This window comes from Aedes aegypti, chromosome 2 (genome assembly GCF_002204515.2).
Source record: "Aedes aegypti strain LVP_AGWG chromosome 2, AaegL5.0 Primary Assembly, whole genome shotgun sequence".
NCBI lineage: Eukaryota > Metazoa > Arthropoda > Insecta > Diptera > Culicidae > Aedes > Aedes aegypti.
In genome coordinates, this window is record NC_035108.1 from 133,053,238 (window position 1) to 133,069,271 (window position 16,034).

General features: G+C 36.6%; 1 protein-coding gene across 4 annotated transcripts in view; it reads left to right on the forward strand.

The window, feature by feature from the left end:
- Positions 1-16,034, forward strand: part of LOC5567280 (slit homolog 1 protein) — a 95,174-nt gene that overhangs the window by 62,337 nt on the left and 16,803 nt on the right. For all 4 annotated transcript variants that reach the window (XM_021842433.1, XM_021842434.1, XM_021842435.1 and 1 more), the window contains 2 exons: positions 6,605-7,200; positions 15,463-15,685. In XM_021842433.1, the coding sequence (XP_021698125.1) occupies positions 6,675-7,200; positions 15,463-15,685 (749 nt within the window). In that variant the 5' untranslated portion in view covers positions 6,605-6,674. The remainder of the gene's footprint in view (positions 1-6,604; positions 7,201-15,462; positions 15,686-16,034) is intronic.

Here is a 16,034-nt window from a genome sequence, read left to right on the forward strand (position 1 = left end):
TCGGTGCCTTCTTAAAACGATTTATACCGATAATTCCTTTACTTCAAGAGATTAAGAAACTTCTCCGAACAAACTCTATCGCTAAAATCAACGGTTTGGGCGCTTTTCAAAAAGCACATGAAATCGACGAAATAAAACACAGTGGTATGGTGCGCATGAATTTTCAGTTTATTTGCAGTCAGAAAACGATTATGTCTGCCTGAAATCGAATACTATATTTTTTCAACTAATTCGAGACATTCTGATTGCAATTGAATGAACCATATTATTAATAAAATACAGTGAAAACATTTTCATTCAAGCTTTATGAATTTTAACAAGAAAAAAACTGTCAGTGAGAATTTTATAATTAATGGCTCTGCTCCCTTAATTCCTTAAATTAATTTTGAGCGTGAGAGTTTCATGTAAAAGAGATTTAAATTTTTGATACATGTACATCAGATGGCCTGTATTGAGCCATCGCATAGGTTAATAATTAAAATTTTAAACTATTTTTGAAAATTTACACTTCTGCATGCTCGACCACCAAAAACAAACGGCATTCAAATCAACAAGCATTTAAATAAGCATTTGGCTCTAAATGTTATTAAAAGTAGCCCAAAAAATATCAAACTTAAGTAATAGTTTAAATTGAATTTACAATCATAAAACTCATACAAACACTATATATTTTCAACAGCTAAATAAATCAAAATAAGCAAATACAAATGAAAAAATTGCAAACTAGTTAAGAAAAATAATTAATATTCCTATTACAAATAATGAAATAACAAAACAGAATTAAAAATTAGCACCTAAAATTATAATATTCCAACAACAAAATGATTAATTAATTCATTACGCGTGATAAAAGATGGATAAATTATAAGTGAAATTATAAAAAAAATCCACGTGCTCGGCTGGGATTTGCACCCAGGATTCTTGTTAATTAATTTAATAACCATGCAGATTGGATTACCGGATTGCTCTTTATATATGTTCCTATATATTAGAGTGACTGCCTCTCTGTAGTAATCATGTCGTCACTTTAATGCGAACGACACATTGATGGCCTTCCTCCATCTATACACTTTCTCATACAGTTTCAACACAAAATAAATCGCACTCGCTCTGCGCGCGTGTGTAGTATACATCGAGGCGGGTTTAATTCTCTAAGGTGTCCTATTATGCTCACTTTGTGGAAAAAACCAGGCAGGGTAGGTGAGGAAGGGCTGGCCGTTTTGTTTACAAACATCTGAGACAGATAGTCGAGAGATTGATTCCTGATTAGTTGGAGAAACAGTGTTGTCAAGAATTATTCTACTCTGGTCGCCCCTACGCCTTGTGTGCTCTACTCCTTTCTTTCTCTTTTTACAATTTTGTCCGCACTATTGGCAGCACGATTAGTCTCAGTTTCAGCATCATCCAGGCCAGGCAGTAATGTTTGTTAACAAAACGGCCAGCAAGTCAAAGATGGCCTCCTAGCCACTTTCGCCAAGTGATAACACCTTACTCTGGATGCAGAGTAAAATACACACACCTTGGTATACATGAGATGATACATGGATTTGAAACGTGTAACCAACTGAGTTAGGGGCCCAGATAGTCGTAGCGGTAAACGCGCAGCTATTCAGCAAGACCAAGCTGAGGGTCGAGGGTTCGAATCCCACCGGTCGAGGATCTTTTCGGGTTGGAAATTTTCTCGATTTCCCAGGGCATAAAGTATCATCATACCTGCCACACGATATACGCATGCAAAAATGGTCATTGGCATACTAAGCTTCTCAGTTAATAACTGTGGAAGTGCTCATAGAGAACACTAAGCTGAGAAGCAGGCTCTGTCCCAGTGGGGACATAACGCCAGAAAGAAGAAGAAGAAGAACCAATTGAGTTATTGGGTCACCAAGTGGCTCGTTAGCTTAGTTGGTAAAGCGCTCGTCTAGCATACAAGAGTCCTGGGTTCAAATGCTAGCCGAGCACGTGGATTTTTTCCATAATTTCACCCATAATTTATCCATCTTTTACCACGCGTAATGAGTTAATTAATTTTATAACCATGTGGATTGGATTACCAAAATGCTCAATAAATGTGTTACTAAGCATAAAGATAATTATCATAAACTGCATATTTAGTGCTAAAAAGCAAGGAAACATTTTGTTGGCAATCGAAATTCGTTTACTTCACACTAAAATTAATGTTAAAACATGAAATATATTCAAAGAGTATTAAACTTTAGTGCATTTGACGAAATGGGTTCGTATATTTTACGAAATATATGATAGGCTGGGATGAAATATAAGGATTACTACAAAATTAGTTTACGAAATAAATTTGTTGAAGAAAACAACAACGAATAATTTCGTTGAGTAAATGACCTTTTTTGTAGTATTAAGCATATTGCATCCAGTGCGAGTAGCATTAGTGAAAATTAACGCAAATAGTTTGAAACTTGAAATTTGAAATTTCATGAACTTGCTGAATCGCGAGTTTGTGTCAAGTTAACATAAATTGTATAATGAATGAAAATTGATTTTTATATACGAAATCTTGTTTTGCGAAATGATATTGGAGAAAATACGAAAAGCTGCTTTCAGTATATGTATGATTAGACTGGCCCTAAAACAAAAATTTTGTAAAACTCAACGGGGCACCCCCTAGATATGAACCTTAGGGTAAGAAAAAAGCTCTCCGGAAATTTCAACTCGATTGGTTGCTCCACCAGCTGGCGCATTCAATTTGAAGTTTGTATGGGATATTCGTTTCAAATATATAGAGAATTGACCCAATGTCACTGTTTCGTTCCGTATACTAGTTGGCCGCGTTCAATTGAGCCCAATATGACAAATACACTAGTTTATACCCTAATGAACATAATTGCAGAAGGTTGTATCTGGATTTGAGCTCGTTTTCATTAACTTTTCAGTTATTGAAAGTTAGGCTGAACCAGCCTCCCGTTCAATCACATATGGTCGGCGTTAAATCAGAGTGGACCAAGTGACATTTTTGATATTTTGAGAAAAATGGGTTCAAAGTCTAACGCTTTGTAATTTTTGAACTCGTTTAAATTTGGGTTCAATATTTATACACGTCTGTATGTTACTTTCAAACAATATAATTTGAAGTGATAATCATGAAAAATCATAATCCAAACCTCTAATAGAACGATTTTTTGATGGACTATGTGTACTTGGTCCACTCTGACTGAACTAAAGATCACCGTTCAGTGAGTTGGTTCACTCTGACTGAACAATTTCTTGGAAAATAACAATCATTCAATGCTTGCATGGTCAAATTGGGTGCATATCTCTAAGATAAACAAATTATCAAGACCCTTCGACACCAGTATCGTAAATTCTTAAATAATTCATATAGTAAATACCAAAATCAGTGACATTACGATAGCTTGAAAATTAAGGTTTCGCAGGGTCAGGGCATTAAATACCAGAAAAATTCAAATATGCGTTCAGTCAGAGTGGACCAAGTGATTATCTTGAGTACCGACCAAAATATGCTTGTCCAATAAGCGGGTCCTAGGACATGCCATACATACACCATAGATCTACCGTAAACTTATATCAGATTCTGAAATTGACTCAAAACATGCAGTAATCAATCATTTTATTGCTTTTCAACACTTGGTCCACTCTGTCTGCATAGAATTTGTTGCAATTTCTGACCACCCATCCAAATATGGTAAATGGTCAAAAATAAAAATCAAATGCATCGAATTAGGTAACACTTATAAATTTCTATTGATGGATAAGTAGAAGAATGATTCGATGTCGAAAAATCTGACAAATCTCCTGAAATGTTTTTCATTTCCTAGCATTCCTCAGCGCGCTGATCATTTTCGCTGATATGGTAATAAGCACTTGGTTCATTCTGACTGCACACTTTTATCGATTTTTGTTGATCATTCAAAGTAAATTTATTACATATCTCTCGCAGTTTGCAGCATTCTTCAATTCTGATCAAAGTGTAACGGAGGTAAGGTAATTTCGCATCAAATGAGAGAATAATCCATTTTTTTCAAGTTTTGTACTTGGTCCCCTCTGACTTAACGGCGACCATATATGCATGCGCCTTGTGTAGCAGCTCGCCCAGCGTCATAGGTGGCTATGATGCGCTTAGTGGCTATGTTGAAGATATACAAAGCAGTATAGCATGAGGTTAGCAAACCTGCTTCAAACAGTTAAAACACCAACTTTATCAATTTTAATCATGATACAACCTTCTACAATATTGTTCACTATGGTATCAAGTAGTGTTTTTGACATTCTGGGTGTAATAGATTGCGATCAACGATTTTCCTGAACCAAACAGTAGATGAAGACCTGAAACCCATATGTTTGAGCTGGAAATCCCATATTAATTTCAATTCAGATGCGCCAGCTCATGGAACGACTAAATGAGCTGAAACTTTCAGTAGGGCTTCTTCTAACTCTAAGGAATAATCCTGGAGGGTGCCCCGTGGAATTATCCAACTTTAATTTTCTCCCATGCTAAGCTGGGCCAGTCTAATGTATGATCCCTATTTATGGTATTTTGCGCGCTATTTTTAATTGTTTTTTGAAAAATGCATTATATTGTATTGCTTATTTTCAGTTCAAATTTTGAATCGCCTATTTACCGTTTTGTCTCAAATTCCGAACAGACTCATATTCCGAACACTCAGTTTTTGTATGGCGATTTGCTTGAAATGCTTCACTGAAATATGTCAAATAAGTTTAAGTAAACATTTTTATTGGCACACCCAATAGCTAACATAAAGACTTTGCGAAGAAATTAAAATTTTTACAAATATCACTTTTTTATGACTGTTAGATGCATTTGAAGTCACCGTTGGCCAGTGTTCGGAATATGAGTCAAACCGGTTTATCAAATTGTGGCTTGTTTGGAATATTTTATTGAAAAACAAATAAACATATGATGGGTATTCTTTTCCTAGAGCATGATCATATTTTTCCTAAAACAGAAACTAAACTAATACTTCCAACTGCTGAAATGAAGCTTAAAGTAGATTAGAACTTTCCACCGTAGCGCGTTAAGCTATTGAGACAACAAAAATTTCATTTTGGTTGAAAGTTGAGCCCCCCATGTTTGTGGTGCTGCCATACATTAAACAGGTAAATCTAGAACGATCCTACTTCGTTTACTTTTTCAACAAGCTCTTTCGTGGTGCAGATAGGGGAGAAGCCTACATTACGATTCGTGGATTTGAAGATTTTGGTATTTGAAATCGATAGGAAAAATTACGTCATTCGGCTCGCTTCTTTTTCCAAAAGACGTTAAATCACGTTAGTTTTTGAAAGTGTATGAAATTACATCAGCCGATTCAAATTAATATTATGCTGCGTGAACATAAATTCTGAATGAATGTCAGCTTGCAATTATCGAACCAAAATCCAGCCTACTCCGGGGGCTCATTTTTGGGTAACAAACCCTACCTAGTCGAAAAGCACAATGTTGTGCTCATCAACTGTAAACGGATTCTTGCAACCGTGACCGCGGTGTGGTTGATGGTGTGACTGTGAACTAGTATGCTAGTTTCGTTCGGGAAGAATAAATTCGAAATTGGATGGCGGAAACAGTTCGGTGCAGAACAAAATGTAGAGCAGGATTTGCGTTATGAATGAGAACGTAATATAATGGGAAGCGAATCTTTGAGTTGCTGATGAGATGGGCGGAGCTTGGGGGCCGTCCATTAATTACGTAAGGGTTTATGGGGGGAGGGGGGGTTTGAGATTTCTTACGCGCCATACAATTTATTTTTTATTTTCATACAAAAAGTCTTACTATGGGGGGAGGGGGGTTCAAAAATCCCAAAAATTGTCTTACGTAATAAATGGACCGCCCCTTGGTTTGGGCTACAGTATGATGCTGACGGGAGGGATGTTTTATTCATGGTGGTTGTTGAAAACGCCATTAGGTTTTTGCGGGAGGCAAAATGAATTTTGATGCAGTTGAAGAATTTCTTCTGTAAGTGCAACACTACATTTCTTCTTCTTCTAGATATTACGTCCCCACTGGGACAGAGCCTGCTTCTTAGCTTAGTGTTCATATGATCTCTTCCATAGTTATTAACTTATTGCTTTCTTTGCCAAAGTTCTGATGTCTCAAATGACATTAATAAAAGAATAAGGGGCCTTCCTTAGCCGTGTGGTTAGAATCCACGGCTACAAAGCAAAGCCATGCTGAAAGTGTCTGGGTTCGAATCCCGATCGGTCCAAAATCTTTTCATAATGGAAATTTCCTTGACTTCTCTGGGCATAGAGTATAATCGTACCTGCCACACGATATACGAATGCGAAAATGGCAACTTTGGCAAAGAAAGCTCTCAGTTAATAACTGTGGAATTGCTCATAAGAACACTAAGCTGAGAAGCAGGCTCTTACCCAGTGAGGACGTGATGCCAAGAAGAAGAAGAAAAGAATAAAAAAAAAGTTTGTATCAAATCCATATAAAAGATGTTTATTTTTTTCCGTAAAGATTCGTACTAGCAACAAGCAACAAGTAATGCTTACGTGAATAAAATCTGATTGTAATCCATTCCGTTCACATATTGCATTCAAAAATGATACACCAAACCCTAATACAAACATCCCCTTCTCCTCTCCATTGCAGATGTTGACGTAATCAACGTGTTGTCTCGAAAGAAGAAGAAGAAACAACGCTAGACGGCTCCCACGGGAAGATGCCGTCAGGGAGTGTCCACCGGACAGCGAGGATTACGAGGACCACCATCGACAGCGCCGTCAACTCGTCTGGTATCGCCTCGCTAGCGAATTCGACTCCGTCGCGGCAACGAAGACGGTCCTGCTGTCCAGTCCAGCAATGCCGGCAATGGTTACCGATGGCACTGAGAGCGACTGGAGTGGGGACCGTATTGATACTTCTGGTGGTGCTACAACTCCTAGCACCGGTCACGGGTCAATCCAATCCGCCGCAAACATGTCCTCAAGCGGGCGAAATCAGCCCGTGTCAGTGTCAGGTGAAGAAGAACGGTCTGGACATTCTGTGCGAAGCGACCGACGTTCAGCACATTACCAGGGCGATGAGCGCGTTAAAGGGGAAGAATCCCATTATCTTCTATCTGAAGCTACGACATAACAATCTGCCTAAACTGCAGGGATTTGTGTTCCTCTCGCTCGACATTCGACATCTCACGATTCACAACAGCAGTTTGGCCGCCATCGAGGAGACTTCGTTAAGCTCGTTGGGTAAGTGGAATTAATATATGGTTATTATTCGGCAGCGAAAAGCACCACTTTCCATTTCCCACTCGAAAAGGTTTGATAATGCAATTTTTATCAATATGGCCACATCTGAAATTGATATGAACTGCCGTGCAACTTTATTTTTGTTTTATTTTCCGTTCATTTTTCTAGGTGGGTGTACCCATGAGTATAGCAAGGGTTTTCATGAGGGGGGTTAGTCGAACGACCTTAAAGGCATTTTTAGGAAAATTACAATTTGCGACACTTCCCGCATCTCTTGAATGTGATTCTTCCAAAATACAATTATCTCGAGATTCAAGCACTGAAAACAGGTTCTCTCATTTTTTTCAATATATTTTTCGTCAATAAAGATTCCATACATAAACATATACAGTGCCTTACCGATTTTGGCAACATGGCGTGATTTTTATTTTGCCAAAATGCGGATGATGCCAATGTCGAGAATTTTGAAATGCTGTTTTTTATCATTTTAATTTCTAAAATTTACAGAAAATGCAAGACCCAAAAGCATAGACATCGTGAACTGATAATAGTAACATCTGAAAAGCACACTTGTTATACACAGTTAAGGCGTGGTATTACTTTCAGTGGACATTTACAACTGTTCTAGAGTGCACATGTGCAACTTTAAAGTACGACATATTGAAAGTAGCATATTTGGAAGAAAGGATCTATTCAAGAAGGTTTATTTTTGGGATTTCCTGAACATATAATTTTGGTTACCTCACATCTTACGTAGTGAAGAAGGTTCTAAGTTGAAAAAAGTGGTAGTGCTTGCAAATTACTATGCTAATATCAATGTTATCACAGCTGAAATATAATGTCAGGAATGAATAGAAAAAGAAAAGATGAAAGATATCCATCAAATATTTACAGTAAGACCCGTAAAAAAACTACAATGACATCAATCAAATATTCACAGTGAGACCCATAAAAAACTACAAAACGACAACTACAACTATCTTTTTTGATCATGGCACTTTTTCAATGCCGCCATGCACCCAGAAATAGAATTAATAACGAAATTCCATCAAGCATTATGTTTGCTGAGAGTAGCACAATGAATAATCAGAGGATTTGTAGGAATTTATTGAAAAAATAATGTCAATGAAGTAAATTGTGCGGAAATTGTTGAAGCAACATGAGGAGTAATTAGTGAAAATTGTTGATAGTTTTGTTGCTGAAAATTAAAGTTTCATTTCTTTCATTGAGGTTTTTTTGTTTCACAAGAATACCGTTAGATTTTTAACGCAGTCTTGAAGAAACTGCTTGTGAAATCTCTTTGGCACAAATGATTTTTCTCAAGGATTGCACCAATTAATGCTACTGTTGAAAATACAATCCAAACAATAGGGATACAATTTCCAATTTTATTTCTGTGGAGTTTTCTGAAATATCCGAAAAAATCAAAACGGATGGCAGAAATAAAAATGCAGCTTAGATTTTGCGGAATCAGTGGAAAAATTGTATTAATCATTACTTTCTTCTTCTTTTTGCAGAATAATGTGTGAAATTTAACGTTTATTTTTGATAACAGTAAAAATGTTTTAATGATCTTTTTAATTATAGAGGCGCTTGAAAATGTCTACAGTAAGCATCCAAATATTCTCCAATACCACCTTCCAGCTGACGCAAGGATGTAGTCAGAAAAACTCTTGACTACTGAAGAAGCGTCATGCTGGTTTAGATTGCTAGAGATAATTTCCAAATGTCTATATTGGATAAATCCGACGGGAAAGAAGATACCAATTTTTTACAATATCCACAACATTTTGACCATGGGTTCTTCCTTTATTCACTCATGGAATTTCTCAATAAACTATTTTCAATGACTACGGCAAAACCTATTCTCAACATTTTGCCCAAATTGTCATTTAGAGTTATGAACAAAGTTTCTCAATGTTTTCCTCAACAACTGGTATTAAAATGCCGACAGAAATACCTTAAAAACCACCAATCAATTGTTCAATATTTTTAAAGGATTAGTTGAACAATAATCACGAGATAATTTGAAAACATTTTCAGGCTCATCAGACCGACACATATAACCTAAAGGATATGTTGAAAAAAAAAATGCAGGCACAATAACAACAAAACATTTGCGATCACACAGTAAAGCTGATAATCTTAACCTTCCTTAGTCCCTAACAAAAAGTTACATATTGTGACTTAGGGTCGTTTTCGACCCGAAAATTCAAACAGCTCGGAAAAATCAGTGTGTTGACCGAATTTAGTTCTGTTGGGCTTAAATGAAAGGCACACATGTCTAGTTTCATAAAATCTCCCGGAGATCCGGATTTGGTCACTGTGGCAACCGGGAACCTGCTATATCTGAAAAATGGTCCCTTTAGAGACCCTTAATTTGATAACCTGAAGTTTCGTAACTAAACAAGTAATCTGTACCGTCCTCATATTTTTGAATAGGTATTCACGTGGAATGCGAATAGAGATTCTCAAATCACTTAGTTATTCATACCCGGTTCTGGAAACCCGGAACATCCGAAAAGTAAATTCCCATCGCAGTTTTGTATATGAAATTCACATCGGTACTGTTCGGTTGGATATTTTGGCATAATACTTTTTTGCAATTAGAAACCAACAAAATTCTGTAACTCTTCTTGTTCAGTTATAGATAATAAGGAATGAGGAGTGAGGTATGAAAAGTGAGAACTAATGATGTTGAAGATGATGATGGTAATATTGAAACAAATTGTTTCAATATTTTTAGAATACCTACATACACTACCCGTCATAAATACGGACTCACTAAAATAAGTATTGCAACACTCAGCTGAATATTGAATCACCCCCAAAAAGTTTAGCATCACCTGAAAACAGGTAAATTCACATTGTTATATCTCGAGATCCTTACGATTTGCAAAGAAGCGATCTTCAGCAAAGTTGTTCAGAGGATCAACGACATCCGGAAAGCAAATAGTTTGGTTCGCGATTTTACCGTTATTTGGCGGTAGCGAGCATGTAAAATGGAGCATTTTAAACTAGTTCTAGTTTGTGATTCACATGAGATAGAAAGTTCGGGTCTTCGACAAAGTTGTTCAGAAGGTCAAGGACATCCGAAAGACAAATAGTTTAGTCCGCGATTTTGCCGCTAAGTGGCGCTAGTGAGTATATGAAATTGAGCAATTTAAACTAGTTCTGGCTTGTGAATCACAAGAGATAGAAAGTTCGTGTCTTCGGCAAAGTTGTTCATAAGGTCAAGGACATCCGGAAGACAAATAATTTAGTTCGCGATTTTGTCGCTATGTGGCGCTAGTGAGCATGTAAAAATCAGCATTTTAAACTAGTTTTTGCTTGTGATTCACATGAGATAGAAAGTTCGGGTTTTCGGCAAAGTTGTTCAGGGGATCATGCTTAAATCACTTTGTACGTATTTCAAGTTTGATTAGTTCAACATACTTTATATTCAAGTGTTTCAGATTTGATTAGTTCCATATCCAAGGAACTCATGTTCAATTCAATTAATATTCAATTCACTTCACTTAATGCCCTTGACTTTCTGAACAACTTTGCTGAAGACTCAAAATTTCGATCTGGATTCAACTGGAAGACTCGAACTTTCTTTCTCTTGTCGATTAAAAGATAGAGCGAGTTTGAAACACTTAATTTTACATGCTCACTAGCGCCACTTAGCGGCAATATCGCGAACTAAACTATTAATCTTCCGGATGTCCTTGGCCTTCTGAACAACTTTACAGAAGACTCGAACTTTCTATATCTTGTGAATCACAACCTAGAACTAGTTTGAAATTATCATTTTTACCTGCTCACCAGCGCCAGCTAGCGGCTCTGAACTCAATGACATCAAGGGATGAAAAAAAAATATTAATTTTTATTCATTTACTTTTTTATTGTTAGATAATACAGGACGGACTCGATTATCCTCGATTTGATTATCCGGAATTTCAGACTCAATCGAGTCTACTATCCGGTGTATACTTTTGATATTATTGTTTGTCAGTTTTTATGTATAAATTCGAGATACAAAATTTAGTATGTATTGCAAAATACAATATGAATAGTTTAGCAGTAGGTTTGAAAAAGGGGTTCTTTGTGTATGCTGGTCAAAACATTTTTTTTTTCTCAAGACATCAAATGTTCTTAGAAATAATTTCTGGCTACGCCACTGCATCATATGAATAAAACAACGAAAAACGATAATATTTAAGTTCTTTTACTCAGATTTAAATTTCTCTTTTAGTGATTCGATTATCAGGAGGATTTGATTTTTCAGAATGAAAAGAAATCGATACTCCGGATAATCGAGTCCGACCTGTAAAATAAACGATGTTATTATTATAATAAAAATAATGAAAAGTCGATCTGAATGCACAGAGACGGGACACCCCGGGCTTGAAAGTATAAAAAGGTGATGTACAAAAAATAAAGCAGAAGATAATATAACTGCAAATAAACTCTACGTCAAGGAATCGTAGATCTCCGTGAACAATAAATACATTCGTTTTGGAAATGTACATATTTTAATATTTGTAAAAATGCTTAAATGCCCAATAACAATCAAAAGGCACTTTTTGTGACCAAATGAAGTATTGTCATTGTGCTGTTCATGTATGAAAAATGAAGCAAAGATGATGCAACACTACCATAGAGAAGTTCGTTAGTCTTTTAGATCTTAAATTGATTCTAGTAAACAAGAAACAAAATAACCTGTAAGGGTTCCTCCATAAACCACGTGGTTATATTTTTTGGTACTTTTAATCCCCCTTTCCCTTGTGGTCAACTCTTCAAATTTTTATTTTTATTTCTATGACTCTTAACCTTTGAACAGACCCTCCCCCTAGAATGAACACGCAATTTATGGACGTCTTCACAGTATGGTAAAGGGGTTGTTCATAAACCACGATATTTCTGGAGAATTTCAAGCTTAAAACATAATATGGCACATCAATTCTGCTGTACTAAAAATAAAACACTGTGTCGGGTTATTGATTAGATTAGATATTTGAATAAAAAATGCAAAATGTTCAAGTATATTTTAATATAGTTATATAATATAGTTATACATAGATCAAGTATATTTTAAAAAACGACCTGGGGCAGACACGAACATTCTAAAAACGCCATTATTTATGCTTTATTTTATACTTTCAAGCCCGGGGTGTCCCGTATCTGTGCATTTAGATCGACTTTTTTGTCGAACTGTGTTATAAGGGACCGTCCATAAATGACGTATCATTTTTTACTGATTTTTTACACCCCTCTCCCCACTCGTAGTATTTTGTCACGAATGCTGATAGGGGAACTGGGGGTAAAATGAACACCCTAAGCAATTTTCATGTTTTCTTGCTTATGAAGCTGTCAGATTCTTCTTCGATTGCTCAGAATTGAAGAAGGATGTTTATGCAATGTAACAAGATGAAATATTGTGATGGAAGTAGAATTTTATCAACATTATCATAGTTTTGAAAATGTCTTTCCACAGAATCAATGTTCCAAACATGTGGGTAAAATGAACATATACTGGGGGTAAAGGGTAAAAAGAACATGTAGTGGGGTTAAAATGAACATCACTCAAATTGAATGGGTTGCGGCATGATGCTCGGCATCTGGTACAGTTCAATGCATATCTCACGGACAATCCGGAATCGATGGAACGTTTAGCCGCGACCATTTGGATGGCTGTCCATGTATATCTTTGTATTTTCTCCGGAAAACTCTCGGCATCTGAAATAGAACCCGGTAGTATTCACCCTGCGATGGTGTTCATATAACCCCCGTCTCGAGTGGTTCATTTTACCCGCAAACAATCGACATCTTCAAAACATTTGTTCTAAGAAATTAAAAGATAAAAATACTTTCAATTTCCGTCTACTTATCATAAATACTTTAAAGATATGATGTGCTACGCAGTTAAATAGATTTTTGATGGTTTTAGTCATAAAAACCTTAAATTCCAGGAGTGAAAATTTACATCATATGAGAAAAAGGAGAGGCGTACTTTGCTTTTGTTTACTTTTCTATCTTTTGACAGTTCTAGATCGCGCTAGAGTTGTCGAAATAGTTCCTTAGTCTGAGTATTTAGGATGGTGCAATGTTTTGCATAGATTCATAGCATAATTACTGTAAAACACAAACCTGTTCATTTTACACCCCCCCTGTTTATTTCACCCACAGTTCCCCTATCCCCTTTGGAAAATACGTGGCACATCAAGCCCCCCTGGGGCTAAGATAGCCGTAGCGGTAAACGCGCAGCTATTCAGCAAGACCAAGCTGAGGGTTGTGGTTTCGAATCCCACCGGTCGAGGATCTTTTCGGATTGGAAATTTTCTCGACTTCCCAGGGTATAGAGTATCTTCGTACTTGCCACACGATATACACATGCATAAATGGTCATTGGCATAGTAAGCTCTCAGTGAATAACTGTGGAAGTGCTCATAAGAACACTAAGCTGAGAAGCAGGCTCTGTCCCAGTGGGGACGGAACGCCAGAAAGAAGATGAAGAAGATCAAGCCCCCCTCCCCTTCAATTTTTATTTTAGCGATTTGGCTAAAAAACATTGGAATTTAGAAAATCAATACAAAGTTTGATATTAATTACTGACTGGAACGTAAAGATAGTCTGACGAATAATAGTTTGATATACCGTACGTTTATTGATAATTGTAATTTATAAACAGTTTTAAATAAACTTATTTCCGTTACATAATTTTGGTTTCCAGTTTCATATAGGCTAAATTGTAGGAATCTTGCTGTTGTTACCAAAAAAAAAACAAGTTTTCAATTGACTAACGAGTTAGGGTACACAATAACCAATTGTTTTTTTTTATTTGTCGTTGTTAAGATTTCAATGAATATGATCGACAAAAAAACTTAATTTGAAATAGATCTTCGTCTTTCTTATCCAGATTCAAAAAATAACAATCAGTGCAGTGGTGAAATAGGATACTTCTTCTTCTTCTTTCTGGCGTTACGTCCCAACTGGGACAAAGCCTGCTTCTCAGATTAGTGTTCTCATGAGCACTTCCACAGTTTTTAACTGAGAGCTTTCTTTGCCGATTGACCATTTTTGCATGTGTATATCGTGTGGCAGGTACGCAGATACTCAATGCCCTGGGAATCGAGAAAATTTCCTTTACGAAAAGATCCTCGACCAGCGGGATTGGAACCCACGACCCTCATGGTCATGCTGAATAGCTGCGCGTTTACCGCTACGGCTATCTGGGCCTTACTTACCAATTGCAATGTATGGAATGCTTCGAAAACGTTAGCGATTATTTTACAAGCTATTCATTTTAATTAATATTTCAGCTCAACTTAATTATCTTTCCTCGTACTGAAACATTCCTACACAACCTATAATGAAACAATTATCTTTCTTTATATTACCGAATGATTAGGGCAATTTCGATAACAGTCAAATCTGATATCCTTATTAATATTCTGTCGGATCCATCAATAGCATTTATCAATCGATACAAATCAATGAACATTGAACGCATGACTGTTCTTGTTTTTCTGAAAATACTGATTATAAAGCTAAGGTAGAACTTCTGCCAAACCCAAGTCTATAAGCATTCCATATTTGAAAGGGAGTCTTGGCACAGTGCATATTGTTCTAAATAACAGCTACCTTGAAATTATTTTCAGGTTTTTATGGTTTGATATTATTTCTAACTAGTAACAAATCAATCCACATGTTACATAGACTACCTTCGATTATGTTTCAGCTGAGCATATATCAATTAGTTTTCTGATTGTTAGATAATAAGTATTTACGTACCCATCATTAAAGTAACTGCAATTTTTAAATTGATTTTCGATGAAGTACACGAGAAATCATTCCTCACAAATAATTACCAATACTTGAATGGTAATACATAATCGAAACATAGATGAATCAAAGTAATGGAATGATTCATCAGAATATAATGGAAATATAATTTAGAGTCACACCCCTGCCTGACTACATCAGCGTATCATTGTGGATAAACCTGTAACTTATCCCGCTTCCTTTGTTAAGGGATTTACGTGAATTCACGATTCCCATTAAAAAGCCTTGCCAACGCAGTAAATCTGACCCTGAAGGGTGTAAACGGAACAGAATAACCAACTTTGATAATGGTATCGTTTCAGCTTTCATCCCTCGGGCCCCAATCCCACTCCACCATCCGGCAGATTGTGTTACATAACAAAAAGATAAAATAGCATCGATCTCTAATCCAGCCGTTTTATGCTATCTTTCTCCCATCGCCCTCTTCCCTTTTAGGTCGTGGTTTGACTCAGCTGGATGTTTCCCAGAACCAGCTGTTGACGGTCCCCTCGAGCGCACTGAAGAATCTGCACCACTTGCTGATACTGAACCTGAATCACAATCGAATTTCGGTTATCCACAACCGGGCGTTCGAGGGTCTGGACACGTTGGAGATTTTGACCATCTACGAGAACAAGCTGACGTCCATCGAACCGGATGCCTTCCGAGGGTTAGACAAGTAAGTTCGATAAATTTGGAGTTTTGTTTTCTTTGTTAGATTATCACACTTGGTAAGACAATGGATTCAATATATTCTACTCCCCTCCTGACTTAGTAAAAAATTATGCTGTCAGTAAAAAAAAAAAAATAATTTGCTTGGTGGCATTCCATTATTTAAATTCACTAGAGTTTATATCCTTTGACAGATACGCGTATTTGGACTTCAACTGTAAGGCCGTCTTCGGTGTCGTGTACTAGAGTCGAGTCTAGTAGCGACACTGAAGACAGCTTTACAGTTGAGTTCGAAAAACGCGTATCTGTCAAAGGATACAAAGTCTAGTGGAGTTAAATGGTACAAATTCTGTTTT